Source organism: Camelus bactrianus, chromosome 2 (genome assembly GCF_048773025.1).
Source record: "Camelus bactrianus isolate YW-2024 breed Bactrian camel chromosome 2, ASM4877302v1, whole genome shotgun sequence".
Lineage (NCBI taxonomy): Eukaryota > Metazoa > Chordata > Mammalia > Artiodactyla > Camelidae > Camelus > Camelus bactrianus.
In genome coordinates, this window is record NC_133540.1 from 89,242,840 (window position 1) to 89,260,238 (window position 17,399).

At 39.0% G+C, this 17,399-nt stretch overlaps 2 protein-coding genes across 9 annotated transcripts in view; one reads left to right on the forward strand and one right to left on the reverse strand.

Moving 5' to 3' along the window:
• The window catches only part of BMP2K (BMP2 inducible kinase), a 118,892-nt gene extending 114,047 nt beyond the window's left edge, over nucleotides 1-4,845 (forward strand). For both annotated transcript variants that reach the window (XM_074345937.1, XM_074345945.1), the window contains one exon: nucleotides 1-4,845. In XM_074345937.1, the coding sequence (XP_074202038.1) occupies nucleotides 1-1,403 (1,403 nt within the window). In that variant the 3' untranslated portion in view covers nucleotides 1,404-4,845.
• Nucleotides 1,298-17,399, reverse strand: part of PAQR3 (progestin and adipoQ receptor family member 3) — a 27,423-nt gene continuing 11,321 nt past the window's right edge. For 2 of the 7 annotated variants that reach the window (XM_010969285.3, XM_010969282.3), the window contains 3 exons: nucleotides 15,902-16,099; nucleotides 12,976-13,066; nucleotides 7,322-10,083 (listed from right to left, as the gene is read on the reverse strand). In XM_010969285.3, the coding sequence (XP_010967587.1) occupies nucleotides 9,941-10,083; nucleotides 12,976-13,066; nucleotides 15,902-16,099 (432 nt within the window). In that variant the 3' untranslated portion in view covers nucleotides 7,322-9,940. Of the gene's footprint in view, nucleotides 1,434-5,324; nucleotides 5,856-7,147; nucleotides 7,268-7,321; nucleotides 10,084-12,975; nucleotides 13,067-15,901; nucleotides 16,100-17,399 lie in introns of those variants that run through there. The other 5 variants (XR_836347.3, XM_074345972.1, XM_010969284.3 and 2 more) reach the window with 5 other exon arrangements.

Genomic DNA, 17,399 nt, shown 5'->3' on the forward strand with positions numbered 1-17,399 from the left:
GTTCTCCTGAAAAGAAAATTGAACATTCATCCATGAATCAGGAAAACAGCACTGCAAACGCTATCAAGAATAGAAAAGCAAGCCCAGTATCTAAAGACCACCGGACTGGAAAGAAAACCTCAGATAATTTGTCAGTACACGGTCAGGTGCCAAAGGCGAATGATGAATCTGAAAGTGATTTTGAATCAGACCCCCCTTCTCCTAAGAGCAGTGAAGAGGAGGAGCAAGATGATGAAGAAGTTCTCCAGGGGGAACAAGGAGATTTTAATGATGATGATACTGAACCGGAAAATCTGGGTCACAGGCCTCTCCTCATGGATTCAGAAGATGAGGAGGAGGAAGAGAAGCACAGCTCGGATTCTGATTACGAGCAGGCCAAAGCCAAGTACAGCGACTTGAGCCCTCGCTACAGAGACGGGTCTGGCAGCAGCCCGCTCCCAGATCCTGGTGTAACACTCCTCGCGCCAGCCCAGTTCCCCTCGGATGCTAGAGCCGAGGCTCCCAAGCCCGAGTTTGATGTATTTGGCGCCGTCCCCTTCTTTGCAGCACGTGCGCAACAGCCCCAACAGGGCGGCCAGGGGAAGGACCTCTCCCCTGGGCCCCGGCTTCCCGCGGGGGGACTCGAGCCGGAGGAGTTTGATGTCTTCACCAAGGCGCCCTTCAGCAGGAAGGTGACCGTCCCCGACGGCCGCGCTGTCCCCGCCTGTCCCCAGAGTGTCGATATCTTTGGCTCGACTCCATTCCAGCCCTTCTCCACGGCCACGAGCAGAAGCGACAGCCACGAGGACCTTTTCGGGCTGGTGCCCTTTGAGGAAATAACTGGGAGTCAGCAGCCAAAAGTCAAACAGCGGAGTTTACAGAAACTCTCCTCCCGCCAGAGGCGCACGAAGCCGGAGGTGGCCAAGAGCAACGGGAAGCGGCATCACGGCACCCCTACGGGCGCCAAGAAGCCGGCCAAGCCGGCCTACCGCACCCCGGAGAGGGCCCGCCGGCACCGCCGGGTGGGCCGCCGGGACTCCCAGAGCAGCAACGAGTTCCTGACCATCTCGGACTCCAAGGAGAACATCAGCGTCGCTCTGACGGATGGCAAGGACAGAGGGCACGGCCTGCAGCCCGAGGAGAGTCTGCTGGACCCCTTCGGGGCCAAGCCCTTCCACCCCCCAGACCTGCCATGGCACCCCCCTCACCAGGGCCGGAGCGACAACCCCGTCCTGCCCGGGCGGCCCAGGCCGAATTCACTGCATGGGGCCTTCCACGGGGCCGAGGCATTGAAAATGGATGATTTTGGGGCCGTGCCCTTCACAGAACTCGTGGTGCAGAGCATCCCTCCACATCAGTCCCAACAGCCCCAGCCAGTTGAACTGGACCCGTTCGGTGCTGCTCCGTTTCCTTCTAAACAGTAGAGACTTCCGGCAGACTCTTGGTATTAACTCCTGTTTCCAAAAAAAGAGTAGGCATAGTTTTATGAATTTGAAAGAAAATTTATTTGTATAGCTCTTTATATCATCCATTCTTATAGATCAATCAGAATAGGTGATTTTTAAATAAACCAAATAGAAAAAGGAAGTGTCTGCACAGGGTCGCGACTCCATGTCCCTCCCACGCAGGAGCAAAGGGAGCGAAATGGCAAAGCCTAACCCAGGGTTTCAGCTACTGACGGGACAGCACGGAAATCCGGGGAAAGCATGGCCCCTTTCCAGTCGGGCAGCCCCTGAAAGGCTGGGACTGGACGGCTGTGACATTCTTTTTCTAACTGAGTGTCACATTTGTGTGCATGTCCCAGGCTCATTCCAGAATCCAGCATTTAAAACCAAGGCTATTTGTACATACACAAGCTGCATTTGTGGACTTTTTTTTTTTTAAGGTCTCTTCTAATTTCCACATGGTAAAACAAGCAAAACAAAAATCAAGTTCTCATGAAGAATGAGAAAATTATAATCTGGAGAATGCAGTCCTTACACCTTTCTCTACAAAGCAGAGCCAGAAGTCACTGACTGTTGTGCCTAAAACTGTTTCATTTAAAAAAAAAAAAAAGTGCCATTAATACGGAATATCTATGTGGAAGCCTAGAAAATAAATATAAATATCTGACCGGTGGAAAAACATAAAAGAAAAAAAAAAAAACAAGAGAAAAAAACACTCAGTACTTAAGGAACACTTTATGTTCTGTTTTTTGAATAATGGCTTCTTGCTCAAAACTTTATCATGTCCCTAAGAAAGCAGATTATTGGAAAAACTGGGAGTGAGGACAAGGGTTATATAGAAATTTTCTTTTAGGAGAAAATATGTAGCTGAAACCCTGAGTTTGTGAGACGTTTACAGTGTAAAATCATGTTGCATTTACTAATGTACTTTATTAAATTACCACCTTCACCAACTAGTCCCCAAGTCATGAGCAGCAGTTTTTTAGTTCGGTCTGGAGGGTGGAGTAGTTTTAATAAAGTGCACAGAACAGTGGAACCCACAAAGCCTTATTGGCGGGACTCGCACATCCTGCTGCAAGTACCTCTGCACTAACACGAGATCTCAGAGTGGCCGTAGGTGGCAGGTGATGAGCGACTAGCATCTGAACTCTGCTAGTTAGTTGATTGTCTTTAGCGAAAAGAACCCAGCTACCAAATTGCCTTTTTTTTACATCACAAATCCTAATTAGAAACTTGAGATTTTATAGAAATTGTTTAATAAGATAGAAATGACATATATGAATTAATGTGAATATGGTATCTGTGCTTCCTGTGTCTCCATTTTAAGTTATAATTTACTGTCCTTCCTTATCAAATTAACGTTTAGAAGTTACTAGAACCCTTAAAGCTATTTACAAAAAGGAGTGGAAACTATTATCAACTGGCATTCTCTTTGATTGCTCTATTTTAAATTAACTCTCTTTGAGCCCAATTAAAATGTATTTTATGCGTAACCTTATTAGACTCTCTTAATTATAATGCCCCAGTTGGGATGAGTTATTTGCCTGTTTCCACACACAGATCTACACTTGGAAAGCAGCAAAGTATATGTAACTAAACTGTATCTTTTTTTTTTATCACTTCTCTTTTCTCTTTTATGTTTTAAATCAGATACACATTTGTAGACAACCGGGAAGCAATATGTGAATCACAGCGTAGCAGAGGCAGACCAGGCATGTCATTACTGCGTAAAGTTGTACTTTTCGAGCCCGACTGCACCAGTTACTTGTCCTTGTGCCAAAGGCAAATCTTATGTTTGCACCTTTTTTTTTTCTGATTCTCAGGTCGATTAATCCTGCTAATGCAAATGCTCAAGTAGATCTTCTTTAAAACTTTACAAAGTAGATTCAAGTGATAACTTTCTTTTAAAAGTGAAGTTGATGATTACACATAGTAAATTCATGAACTACAGTAGGTTTGTATCAAACAATTTTTTAAAAGCAAAAATCCGTTGGTTAACGTATACCCAGTATGATTCTTTGACTATTTTAGTCCTTAGCCTTGGTCTCTGCTAGACCTCATGAGTTTCATAATTTAGAAGGGGTCTCTTTGGGATGTAAACACGAAACACCTAGAGTCCATCTGATACCAAGGCCTTGCTTACACTTGTTTCTCAATACACTGAATAATTTTAAATGATGTAGACACTGATAGACACTTTGGCTTATAATGCTGGATAAATTCTAAGGAAACACTCTGACATAGCTTAAAATATTTACGTTCTTAAGTTTATTATATCACACCCCAGTGACTTTCCTTTTGAGATTATAGCTCAGAGAAAACATTTAGGACTTAGTAGGGGATCCAATGGGATAGAAATGGGGAGATTCCTTTGTGGTGAAGTAGAGGCATTTTCCCAAGGAGTAGAGAATTAGGGTTGCTTTTCATTCCCCATCATGTTCTCTCCTACTTCTGTTAGGATGGAGGTCACTCCACAGCTGATGCCCAGGTAATTCCCTTATGAGAATTATGAGAATAAAGCTCCGAAGTCATATGAAGGAGCTTAATATGTACTTGCACACAGCCCTCAGTAAAGGTTTGGCTCTATTTTGGGGTGGTCCAATTCTTGTTCAAGGAAGGAAAGTTGAAAAGAAATTATGTTCCTATTAATCAGGTGTCCTCTGAGCTTCTTTAGCATGTAAAGTAGTCAAAACTCTAAACCTGCAATACTTGAACATCACTAAGGGAAGTAAAGTATTATGAAGCTAGCAAAAGTCTGAGGCCAAAGTTATTTCTGTCCTAACAGCTTTAAGAATGCCTGTTGATTTTTAAATCATCTTTTAAAAAGTGGACCACTTGCTTAATTATTTTAATATTATCACTTCAGCAAAATGTTAGTGTTAAAAGATCAGCTTCTATGGCATTGAGGAATGTATGTGCTAACACACAAAAGTTGCTTGGTATGTGTATTAGGTGGAGGAGGAAAGGTGGTAGGCTGGATGAAGGTTTAACTAACTAGAATATTTATTGAGAAGTATCCATTGGGAAAGAGTGTAATTCTTCCACTGACACACCTCACCCCTCCCTGTGTGTGTGTCCCCGGGCACAGTTATGACATTATTTGGAACTGTAGATAGACACAGCTTTTGATCCTACCCTGATTATTGCCTGACAGCGACAGACTGTTTTGTCCTCGTCTTGCTGGTGGGAAATACTGAGGTGGAGCCCACTCCTCCAGGCTGGCGAGCAGCAGGCGGAGTCGTTTCCCTGCTCTTCAGCTTATTCTCTGCTTGGTTTATTTTAGGATTTGGTACTTCATGTCAGCATTGCTAGAAGGTACACGTGTATTAATATCACTGGGTCTGAGGATTTGGGGTACATTTGTTTTAATATGTAGAATGTGCAGTAAGCTTTTTCTTGTCCTTTGTCTTTTTTTTTTTTTTTAGCACAATTACTTATCATTTTAGGTCCAATATTGAGCTGACAGATCTACTGTGAGAATGAGATGACATATCTACTGTGAGAATAACGTGATAGTTTATTTGAAAACTTATACACAGTGGTGTTTATATATTAAGGTAAATGTATAAACACGCATGCATGCACACAGCACATCTCTCTACCGTGGAATTAATGTGAATTTTTAAATTTTAAATGGAATTGCAACCACAATCATTACTAAAAGAACCTTCACTCCTAGTGAGGGTTGACAAAAGCCACTAAAAGAATAAGGTAGGCAGATGAAAATGCAAAGGGCCACCATTTGGGGTTATTTTTATTTAAAAATTTATTGTGCTACTTTTGAAAGAGAATTGTTTTTATTACTACGTTCTTTTTGTGATTGAAAAGTCATTGAATAGTAAGCAGTCTAGTAACAGTAAGCTACTTTTTAATTGCTGGCAAACAGCTTTAAGTGCACTTTCTTTGATTACACTTCCATTTTTTGTTAAACTTGAATTTTCTGAAGCCTTTTATGTACCACTAAGCAAATAACTTTAACTTTTAATAAACCTGATTTACATCTTTATTATATTTCTAATTGTTAAAAACATACTTTCTAAAGCTAATTTCAATCCTCAGATATAGCTGTTAGGAAACTGTTATGACATAGAACCAGTTTTTGTTTTTTTTTTGTCCTATATCTAATTAAGCACTAACTGATTTTACTAGTATGTTGCCTTTACATTGCTTATTCTTATTGACTGAATTCTGTCCCTCATTCACTTTGTTTTGTTTGAAATTTAAAGTTATTTTCTTACTGTATTTATCATACCTACTGTTTTTAATAGTCTGCTTCCTTTAAATGCAATAAATCCCAAATGGATTGCATATTCTTTATAATCGTTGACTTCTGGAGTCTCATTATTTGTCTTCTTATTAAAATTTTTGGCTGTAAACTTCTAGTCAGTTCTTCCTTTTGTACCACAAACATTAAGCACCTATTATGTAGAGCTAACAGAACAGAAAAATGAAGTGGATTAGATCTCTAAGGAGCTCAGTCTTGGGTTTAAGGACGGAAACACATTTCGACTCAGTATTTGTTCAGCAAAAACAACAGCACAACTTGCTCAGGCACTACAATTACTGATACGTACAATGATGAAGGTAGGGCAAAAACATGACTTTGAAGTAGTTTTTGAATGTTTGGCATAGTGTTTACATTATACGTAATTTATTTTTTTACACTTTTGAAACTGGTAACATATTTAACTTGAAAACTGGTTAAGCAATGTATTGCAATCCTTGATTATATCAGAAAGGAGGCTTTGGTATGTTAAAGAGAAAACCTATTTACTGCATTTGGTATCAAGATTGCAATATTATGTTATGTATTATTTCACAAACTGGAGTTGAAGCTTGGTGGCTTGTGGCAAGATTCAGTTTATTTGCTGTGAATGAACTTTTTTTTTCAGAAGGAGTAACATTTATCAAAAATTATGTGGAAAAATAAGGGCTTTCTTTTTAATAAACGGTACAAAGGAGCAAAATATCATGAATGAGAAAAGCTCCATAAAAAGAGAAGAGTGTGGCATATACCACTGTTCAAACTCAGTTACAGTTACCTTCTTTAGAGAAGAAGCTATGCTGCAGTGGCAGCCGTTTATTTTGAATAGCGAATCCCTTTTAAAATAAGCCCCGCCCTAGCGTCATAGGTAAGATGTAGTTAATATTCTCTTACTGAAGGCACGAGCTTCTGAGGTTTTATATGTTGCACATTTAAAGATAGTTCACTTTTGCTCCAGATTGTGGGCACTACTGATTTACATGTATGTTCCGTAGTGTTTCTGATCCCAGGTTTAGAGAGCAAGACTAGAACCTTGGTGGCTAACATCCCCGCCCGCTCAGGACGGAACAGTAACTGTTCACAAGAGACCCCCACCGTAACTACGTCTCCCTTGCGAACGTGTTTTCTCAAAGGTAGGTTCGGTTTTGGATCACTTTCACTCTCCTATTCAGGAAGTCTGGTGCAGAATTTCAGGGGACGTTGGTACACAGCAGCATCTGAACCTCTCTTCAGTATAGACACGAATACTGTGATAATCCACGTGAAAGACACGCCTGCCCCTCCCGTAACAGCTGAGCTGATTTTTCACTGCACGCACTTCGGCAGGGGTGAAGTTACCCAGAATGATGATTACAAGTGAATACCGACCTACTCAGCTCAGCACGTGGCAGGAACCCAGAAGTGTGGGCTTTGCCCCTTGATGTTTAATGCAGGGCAAAGGATATCTCTAGGTAGGTACCTGCCAAATGGAGAGTTGTACAGCTTTATGCCAGGCAATCACAATCTTCAAATCGGTTATTCTGTCCAGGTGGGATGCCATAAGAAGTGACACATATTCCCTGAATCTTCATTCCTGATTCTAAAATATGATTTTGAAGCTGTTATATTATAAAGAATGACAAGCAGCACTTAATATATTTAGTAAACCCGGTTTATTTACATAATACATATTTTGCCATGCAGCTTACTGAATGCACTCTGTAGTAACAAAAAAGACAAGCACTATCTTGCTATTTGAAAATGGTTTTATATAGAAAGATAATTCTCTTTAATGAGTTAACTACAAACTTATAAATCACTATAGACAATTTAAAACAGCCATGGATAATTTTAAAATGTCCTTGTAAAGTCTGTAGGTAAAGAGCTTTTATAGTTTACACATTGGTAAAATTAAAACCAGTCTTTTTTAGTACTGCAGCTGAATAGTGTACTTTTAATCTTATTTTAATACATCTATAATAAAGACAAATAACTTAAATATACATTATTATAAGGCTCAGATTCATAGGCAATTTTTAAATAGTTATTCTTTAATGTTAACAATGCCTTAAAAATTTTCCCAGTAGTGATGTGCACACAGTAGGTGGTCAATAAATGCTGATACACATAAGTGTTTATAGCTGACAGCAACCCGCATTCATTCACTCCCTGCTTAATAATAAGTACATCATAGTAAAGATAAAAATGAGAGAGCTTTCTTACAATATTTAATATTTTCATAAAAAGACAAAATGTTTACATGGTATAATTTAATTCTCTCTACAGTAAGACCTGTATGCTTTTTAAGTTCAAAAAAGTCTTAAAGTATGGTCTTTTATCTATTAAGTCAGATGGCAAGTATGAAATACTTCATACACTACAATAAAAAAATAGACTAACAATTAAAAGAACATGAAAATGAAGGTTCAATATGTTTTGATTTTGAGAAGATATATAATAAAAATGGTGCCAGGCCTAAAATAACTAGATGTCTCCTTCACTTTTAAATTAATTATAACTACTCAGGTGTATTTTGTTTGGCCAAAATGACAAAATTTCTGTTTAAAAGCAATAATATTATATATGCCAATAAGTTATGTTTTAGGGAAAATATATCCTAGTATCATTTCACCAAAACCTTCCCTCACTTAGAATATGAATCAAATTTCTGGCCTTATAAGGTAAAAAAGCCATTTTCAAAGTGGTGTCCCATCATAATAATGGGTGCAATATGGTGCGCCCTTAGCCTCCTAGGGGGGTGTTCTCCTTGCTGAAATACTAGTGTGGGGAACTTATACTCCAAAAACACTACACTGAAAAGAAATACAGAATTTTACAGATGCATAAACTGAGGCACATTAAAGAAACATTCTAAATACCAGATGTACAAATGGCATTTGGGGAGTAAGCTTCACCATCGGTCACACCTCCTGATTTTCACAACTTCCACTGGTCTGAAGATACACCAGTATTTAGAGCAGCTCATGTCAACCCATTAAGAAACTTGGGTAATATTTTATATTCCAGTAAACGACATGTTTTTATGAATGGCTGCTTTAAAGGATTTAACTTACACAAATGAAAAGACCAGAGAATAGGAGCACTATGTTGTATGATAGGGCAGAGGGATCTATTTTTCAAGTATATACAATAAAGAGCAAATTTAAAGTCTCAGGCCCAAATACTAGATAGTATATATCAATTCTGTGAGTTATTAGTACAATAACACATGCATAAGCAGAGACAGACTGGAGCACAGGTGAATAATCATGTCATCAAATGGGGCGTCTACATGACTTTGTTCTAAGGCTTAAGGTTCATTCTGGGGTCGAGACTGAGCCCTCTGGATTCTATGGCCTTGAAAGTAGCACCCATGTGGCTGGGAACCCCCATCATCAGGACATTTAAGACTGCGAACTCAGAGAGGTGAAAACTCTTCTGCCACAGGAATTTTGGAACCCCAAATCTGCCATCCACTGGCAAGAGTTCAATTATTATATGGAATTAAATAATATTACTTGAAATTGAGAAGCTTAAATGGCTAATAACTTGGTTATTAGACCACAGAATTTGTCACCTGGTCACGTAAGCAGTTTTTAATATGATTTTTACCTGATGGGAAATGACAATGCAAGTTCTCTTCCTCTTCTCATGCCTCTCAACTTAAAGGAGAAGAGATCTGAAGTTTTTGTTCTAGCAAACTGAAAAATCCAATGTCCCTAGGGAGAGGAGAACCTACAGCTGAAGGAAATGATATCTTAAGTGCCGGATTCTCACAAACCATCAATTTAAGGGCTAGTGATTACTCAAAATCACATCAGCTTGTGCTAAGCACAGGCTGTTGCAACCCTTGCCTTGATTAGGCACTTAAACTTGATCGTCGACTGTAAATACCTACTATTACAGCAATCACACAGGATGGCTCCATTTTCTAATGGAGGTGAGCCCTTCCTAAGGAAATTAAGCTGGTGTTCAGTAAAATGAGTACTACTTCTACACTGGCTTCACATCCATTGTTATTCAGATGTTTCTTACGAATGCCAACTACTTTTCACTTTCTGTACAAGCAGCGAATTAGTAGTTTTAAGGGCCCATGAAGCAGTGACTATTACAGATCCCCAAGTACATTTTCCCATTTTTAGAAAGTATTACTCATGATATATTAAACCAGAGGGAAGAGGAAAAACCAGTGGGAATCTTAGAAATAGTGGGGCATACAACTCCCCGTTATATATTGCTTACAAGTGAATACATCAGGCGGCCATACCTGAGTTCACAAATGTGAAACATAGTCAGGACAGGGCTCGCTATGTCTGTACTGCATGACGTACACTGTGGACTGGTGCCACCAATATAACATCACTACTGCAAGGATGTGCCATATTTGGTGGCTTGACCCGAGGTAGTTTAGTTGTCCTGGAAGGGAAGGTAGAGAAGAATATTGGTTGTAATATTTTGATATTAAAATAAAAATATATTACCATCTGTGGCTTTGGAAATATGTCTCAGCAGCAAAGAGACTTTGGCCATCTCAGAGCACCTGGAGACTGACTGGAGATTAATTCAGGCCCAAATGTTTTATAAAGAAAAGATTATATTTGAGTCTGGCTTTAAGGTTTTACTCATAAAGTATCCTGGTGAATTTCTGAAATATTATTCCAAATGTCTTTTCAAAATCAAGATTGGGTTAATTTCAGGAATTTGACCTTTTGTCTCCCACGTCTCAACTTATATACCTGGTGAAGAAAAGACATCACATGAGAGAAACAAAGGAAATTAGTGCTGTAAAGTTGGTCAGGTATGAAGCAGATATACTGCTGTGTTTGGGTGTAAGTCTGCTGAAAGCACTTTGTATTTTAAGCAGGTGTGTAGAGAGAAAGCTCAAACCCAAATCTTGTGATATCAGACTAATGGAATAATTGGCAAACTGTAATTAGTAATGGGTTAATTAGCTAAGTCTGATTAATTCATATACAACTTAGGATAACTACTTAATTTCTCTATGTGGTTAAAGTTTAAATTCCAAGGAGAGTAAATAACTAACATGGGGAGCATCTTGAAAAACGACAAAGTAAATAAATAACAAAATACAGAGCTATAGAAATTTAATTGTAAATAACTTTTTCTTACTCATGGTGCTTCTACATTATGTAATGTAAATATTCTCTAACCATCACTGTCTTTTCTTGCCAAGAATAATAATCAGTACAGTATGGAGATTTTTAAGTCAATAGAATCCTTTCTGTGTAGGTTCTTACAATTTTTTTGGTGCCATGGGACCCTCTGCCAGCCTAGTGAAGCTCACAGACTCATTTTTAAAAGCATACAATACTGAGGATTATAAAGAAAACTGATTAATTGTAATAACAAGTATTACAGAGCCAATAAATTCTGTCCATGGACATTTTGGGGATCCTTGAACCCATCAAACACCATTGTGATGTTAAATATTTTTAAAAATTTAACCTGAGATGAAGTTGAAGTTTTTTGATTTCACAGTATTCGTCCACCATCCCACCACCACTACACATGTTTCTCTTTAGGACCAGGTAATAAATGAGGACTGATCAGACAAGGTTTCTAAGCCATTCATTCATGAACATCTGAGATTTCAATTTATGGTCTCTGTATCTCCATTGCTTAAATGTACCTATACTTCCACACATTCAGCTACATGGAGCACATTTTATGTCAAGTTCACCTTGAGAAAAGTTAAGTTACATAACATTTGACCTTTTATAGGTGTCCTATATTAGACAACTGGGAAGTTTTGATCTGAATTTAAGGCCTAAAAACACTACGGCCATAACTGCGTAATGCAGAGAACTTCAATTGCTTAATTTTCTACATGTACATGTATCTATGAAGAAGACATTAATAGTTAATAAAGTGATACAAAAATGTATTTTACCAGAACTGTTTTCTGAGGTTCTGAAATTCTGACCCTGCTTGGAGGATGGGTGGTCTTCAATTCAGGGACATGTTCTAGTTATGTTCCTGAATCCTGATGTTTACACTCAGGTTCTTCTTTGTATTTCATTCTTATTTAAAACTCGGTGGTGAAAAATCAAGTGCACAGAGGAATGCCCGTGGTCTACTCATTCTCTAGTAAGGCTTTCTCATCCTTTCTTCCTCCCCAACACACGTGACGAGTGCCGTAACCCTCTCTTCGACTCACTGTAGGAGATTCTTACCCCAGGAGGAAGGGGGGACAATTGCAATTTTTATTTAAACTGCTCCCCTACTTCTGGCCCGAAACTGAAAGACCACTGCTCTATGTCTTGCGTTATTCTGGACTCGAGCCAAAGCTCACCTGGACTTCCGTCACTCTGTCCCTTACTAAGCCATGTGTTTCACTTACGAATCTGGGGCTAAGGGGTATCATGGTAACAACTGCTAAGATTTACAGAGTGCTCACCACTTGTGAGGAAGTCAATGTTTCATGCACCTTTTCTCATCTAATCCTCACAATAACCCCTTGAGAGAAAAGGAGTATCACATGTTTCAGATGAGGCGACTGGGCCGAGAAGTCTTATGTAACTTGTTTAGCCCATGCAGCTGGTAGGCGGCTGCAGGGGACTGGAACCCAAGCCGTCTGGCTCCAGGGCTGAAGCTCCTAACGGAGCAGATACATGTTTTGGAGAACATTATTCACTCTACCCAGAGCCCTCTTAGTTTTTTTCCATCAGAAGATTTCTTTTTTCCCCTCTGGACTGAAGAAGAAAGGAAATCTGTCCTTAAGTTACTCGCTTGTGTTTATCTGGGTGACATGAGGACCCTTAACTTACATTATTTTCCTCTTAGCACTGGGTGCCAGGAAGCTGAAAGCCAGATTGGTGAGCTCTGTCTATTTCACAGAAACTTGGGACAGATACAGTGTGAGGTGATCCTAAACCTGGCTCCTTTTCAATATCCTCTTACTTTCCTTGGCTCTTGTTTATTTTATGGGTCTCTGCATATATAAATTAATTTTATGCAAAAGTTGGTATACAAGGAAGTAAATGGTAATTGCTAACCGATATTCCATAAAAAAGCCATGGCTGGGAGTCAGGAGACTCCCAGCTTTGTCACAAGTTCATAATCATGAAATGGTGGGAACCTAATCTATTGGACTCATACTGTGGCAGTGAAAGAAAAAGTTTGTGAAAGCCATTTGAAAGTTAAAAGTTTTAGACAACATTTAAGAGTAGAAGAGCCATTCTATAATCAATAATATTGAAAAAATAAATAAGTTTTGATGCTCTGAAGCATATACCTCCACCATATATTCAGAATAAAGTTCAGAATCACTAAAAAAGAGACACCTACCTGGAAAGTACCTTTCTGGAACTTTGGAAATGTAGAATAGGAAAGCAAGAAGAGCAATCACATACATCACAATCACACGCGGTGCGAAGTCCTGAAAAGCAAAACGTATTTTTTCACCGATCTCCCTACTGTGAATTCCCAGTTCATTACAAACCTAATCACTTCATCAAATTAAAATTAGAATTCATAGGTGGGATTTAAGTCTTAAATCTGAATTGCTTTTGTAGATAGTCTCTAATGATAGAAACCTTGCGGTCAAGACCGCAGGGAGCAGTGCACCATCGTGGGGCGGAGAGAGTGCCCTAGAGGTCAGGGCACTAGAGCAGCTGTAGCTTCAGCATGTGGAGCTCGGAGGGGCACCCAGCGCCACCTACAACACAGGTGCAGGGATGGAAGACATAGGGGATGGACTTACCAGCTGAAGAAGCAAAGAGACTAAAGAAGAATTTATGGCTGGAGAGGACCCAAGAGGCTCAGCTCAACAATGACATCTGTTCCACCATCCCAAACAAATGGTTCTCTTAAACACTAACTATATGAAGCAGTCCATCTCACAGCAATCTTGGAAAGCTTTTACCTGCCCTAAGAAAATCAGCCAGCTGTGATTTATACACATTGTTCCTAATTCCGTTATAAATCTAATTTATAAGAAGCCATTTAATAGAGACAAATTACTTCTCTTCCCTCTACAAATATTTGAGAATTATATGGGTCCCTTGCCCCAAATCCTACATTCTCAGGCTAATTAACCTCAGATTTCTCAAAATTTCTAGAACACAACTCCACCCTACCTCCCAAGATTAGCTCTTTGGAACATCTTATCTTTGGTTAAGTGCCTCTCTATCTTCTTAAAATTAGAGCTTATTGGAGAACTTCTCTGAAAGTGTCCCTTTGCTTCTGCACTGGAATAACCTGTGATAATATTAGATTTCCATCTTAGAGGATCACTGTCTTCCTAAGACATATTCTATTTTAAGACTTCTGAATACAAAATTCCCCCCTTTCCCCTTAATTTCTCTAAAAATTTACTGGCTTTAAGGATCAGGTTCTCTTTTTTTGTCATTATAATCTTAAAAGGATGTGTTTATCTCATCCCCAAATTTCTTTCACTTCTATGTCAATAATTCATTTCTGGTTAGGATTAAATCTAGAGTGGCAGTTCCCCATTCTATTTTCTTACTTATTCTAAGGGCATCAAAACTGTCATAAAAATGATGTTTTCACAGGATCACCGAAGTTACTTTCTCCCAGTTTCCTAATCTTATGACAAAAGCATCACCCTTGTCCTCAAGTTGGCAATGCAGCCAGATCATGTCACTCAACTCACCATCCCAGTCTTTTCTTATATGCAAATGTTTTCTACCAAGTTGTTGCCAACTTGATGCAAGTAATATGTAAGCATACTATTAGTCCCTCCTTTCCTAAAAAAATACAGTTCATTTGAATAAAACCTGCCTTTAAATTCCAATATCCCAAAAGTCCCACTATAACAAGTGTATATGATTTCTGCTAGATTTCTTGGCATAATTACTTATGTTAAAAATTCTCAAGTTTACTCTCTACCACACACTTAGAGCATCATCATATGAATCTCTAAGAACTTAAGTCTTACTTCTAATCTCCTTTTCAAGAATGCTGAAGAATTCTCACTGAGGTTCTTCCTAATGTACTCCAACTGTCCCCCTGTAGTACCTCACCGTAATAGTGCTTCTTTCATTTCCCAAAGTATTTCCCTTGCTAGGTGGAATATACTTACATGGCTTTAGCTACCAAGACAGTAAAAATTTTCAAATCACTATCACTGGTCTCAAACTCTGAGCTAAATTCAGACCCTATCTCCAGCTTTACATCCCGCAGGTAACTCAAACTCAACAGGTCCAAGAAGAAATCCTTCCCAATTCAATTCCTCCTCCTCCACAAACTAAACAAACGAATCAACTGCTCTTACTTTCACAGTTGTGTTATCCCTGGCATTATCTCTCACCCAGCTGACAAAGCTGGGAACTTGGGAGTCCTCCTCTACAGTAAGGACTTGGATATTTACATGCTAAGGGTTACAGACAGAATTAAGAATGGGTCATTTTACAGAGAACTACATCTCAGAAAGGGAGGGTATATAGCTCAGTGGTGGAGCATGGGCTTAGCATGCCCAAGGTTATAGGTTCAATCCCCAGTACCTCTGTTAAAAACAAACAAACCTAAATCACCCCCCCACCACAAAAAGCTTAAAAAAAACTAAGCTCTTCAAGTAAAAAGAAAAAGAAAAAGAAAAAAATACACACAAAACATGTTTAAAACGTGGAATCTATTAAAAAAAAACACAAATGAACTTATTTACAAAACAGACACAGACTCACAGACATAGCAAATAAACTTATGGTTATGGGGAGTGGGGAAAGGGGGTGGGAAGGGATATTTTCGGAGTTCAGGACTTGAGGATACTATTATGTATAAAATAATTAAACAACAAGTTTATACTGTATAGCACATGGAACTATATTCAATATCTTGCAGTAATCTATAATGAAAAAGAATATGAAAATGAATATATGAATGTATATGTATGAATAAAACATTATGCTGTACACCAGAAATTGACACATTATGAACCGACTATACCTCAACTAAAAAAAATTTTTGTAATGTAAAAACAGAAGTTAAAATAAATTTGACAAAATCTCAAAAAACAAAAGGATCATTTCACAGAGAAATACACCTCAGAAGAAAACAGCAGACTACTACTATTCATGCAAGGTGTGTTTGTTTATTTCTATGATGTGAAAATTATTGCATCATTCTGCAATTATAAATATGCTCTCAAATGACAGACCACCCACTTGGCCTTGATTACATTATTACTTTACCAAAGGGAATAAAATTGAAAAAGACCAAAAAATGGGAAAAATATTGACCACACTGAACCTACTTGTACAATAGGAGCACCGATTCCTCCATTGAGCCAAACCCAGTGAAGAGTAGGGATCACTCCATATCCGGAAACGGAGCAAAAGATGATGGAACGGAGCCTCTGCCACTGCTGTGTGAGGTAACTGGGATGAATCTGCGCGAAGAACACTGCCAGGATCATTGCAAGCACTGTGATCAAGTACACTTGACGCCAATACTGGAAGGAAAGGAAATCACATTTTAATCGTTACCAACAATAATGGGAAGGAAGAGAGTTATTTTTAATTTTGGCTTCTACATTACACACTCCAAGCTCTATTTATTTGGTATTTTCATTTCCAAACATGATTGCCTTCCTTCCTTACAACAATGTGTGTGGTATACAACCGTGAGGTTTCTTAGGATGATAGGCTAGATCCCAAAGCGAGCTGACAAAGAACACATCCATTCATACAAAACCATTTCCTGAGTACCTATGATATGCCAGGGGCAACTTAAGTCCTGTAGAAACAAAGATGACTATGACCTGGGCTCTCTCTGTGGGTAAGCTCATGAGCTATGAGAGAGGCAGACATATAAACAAATGATTATGATCTAATAGTAAGTGCTGTAACTGACTTATTAGAATAACTCTGACATCAGTGTTAAAAAATAGGGGGGGGAGGGTACAGCTCAAGTGTAGAGTGCATGCTTAGCATATACAGGGTCCTGGGTTCAATCCCCAGTACCTCCTCTAAAAACAATTAAGCAAACCTAACTACCTCCCCCACCGAAAAAAAAAAAAAAGGTGACAGGAGGCCAGGTAGACGATATCAGGATAATTGATTCAAGGAGAAAACAGGAGCTTGGACGCTTGTTGAACAAGGAAGACAGATGTGAGCACCAGATTCAAGACACATTTTTGAAATAAACTAAAGTCTTAATGGCTGACTGGATGTGTGAAAGGGCAGTAGAGGATGACTCAACTGTTTCTAGTGTGAGAAGCCACAAAGATGGCTTCTATCAATGCAGCAAACGGACAAAGATGATCTATGGGGGTGTGTTATGTGTGTGTGTGTGTTGGGGAGAGAATGGGAAAGCACAGAAGAATGTTCATTTAAAAATATACTAAGTTTGAAAGACTCACATAATATTTAAGTAAATGAGTGGTTGAAAAGCTGGCCTTGACTCTCAAAAGTTAGCATCACCTAGGGCAGAGTCCTTAACCTGGGCTATCAAGGACTTCTCTGGGACTATTACACTTCCTGAAATTCATATGTCAGATTGGTCAGTTTATGCCCCAAAGCACACTACCCAGGATAGACGGTCCAGTTTTCAATCTCATTCTCAAATTAGCCTGTGTTCCTTAAAAGGTAAAGAGTCACTACAGTACCTGAATATCTGGAAATGATTAGATACCAGAGGGAAAAAAACCAATTTTTCCTTTAAATGATCATGGATTGTATTAGCTCTAACAGTTCTCTTTTTTTCTTTAATCTACTTTGGACTTGTAGTTTTTCTGAAAAGAGATTTACAAA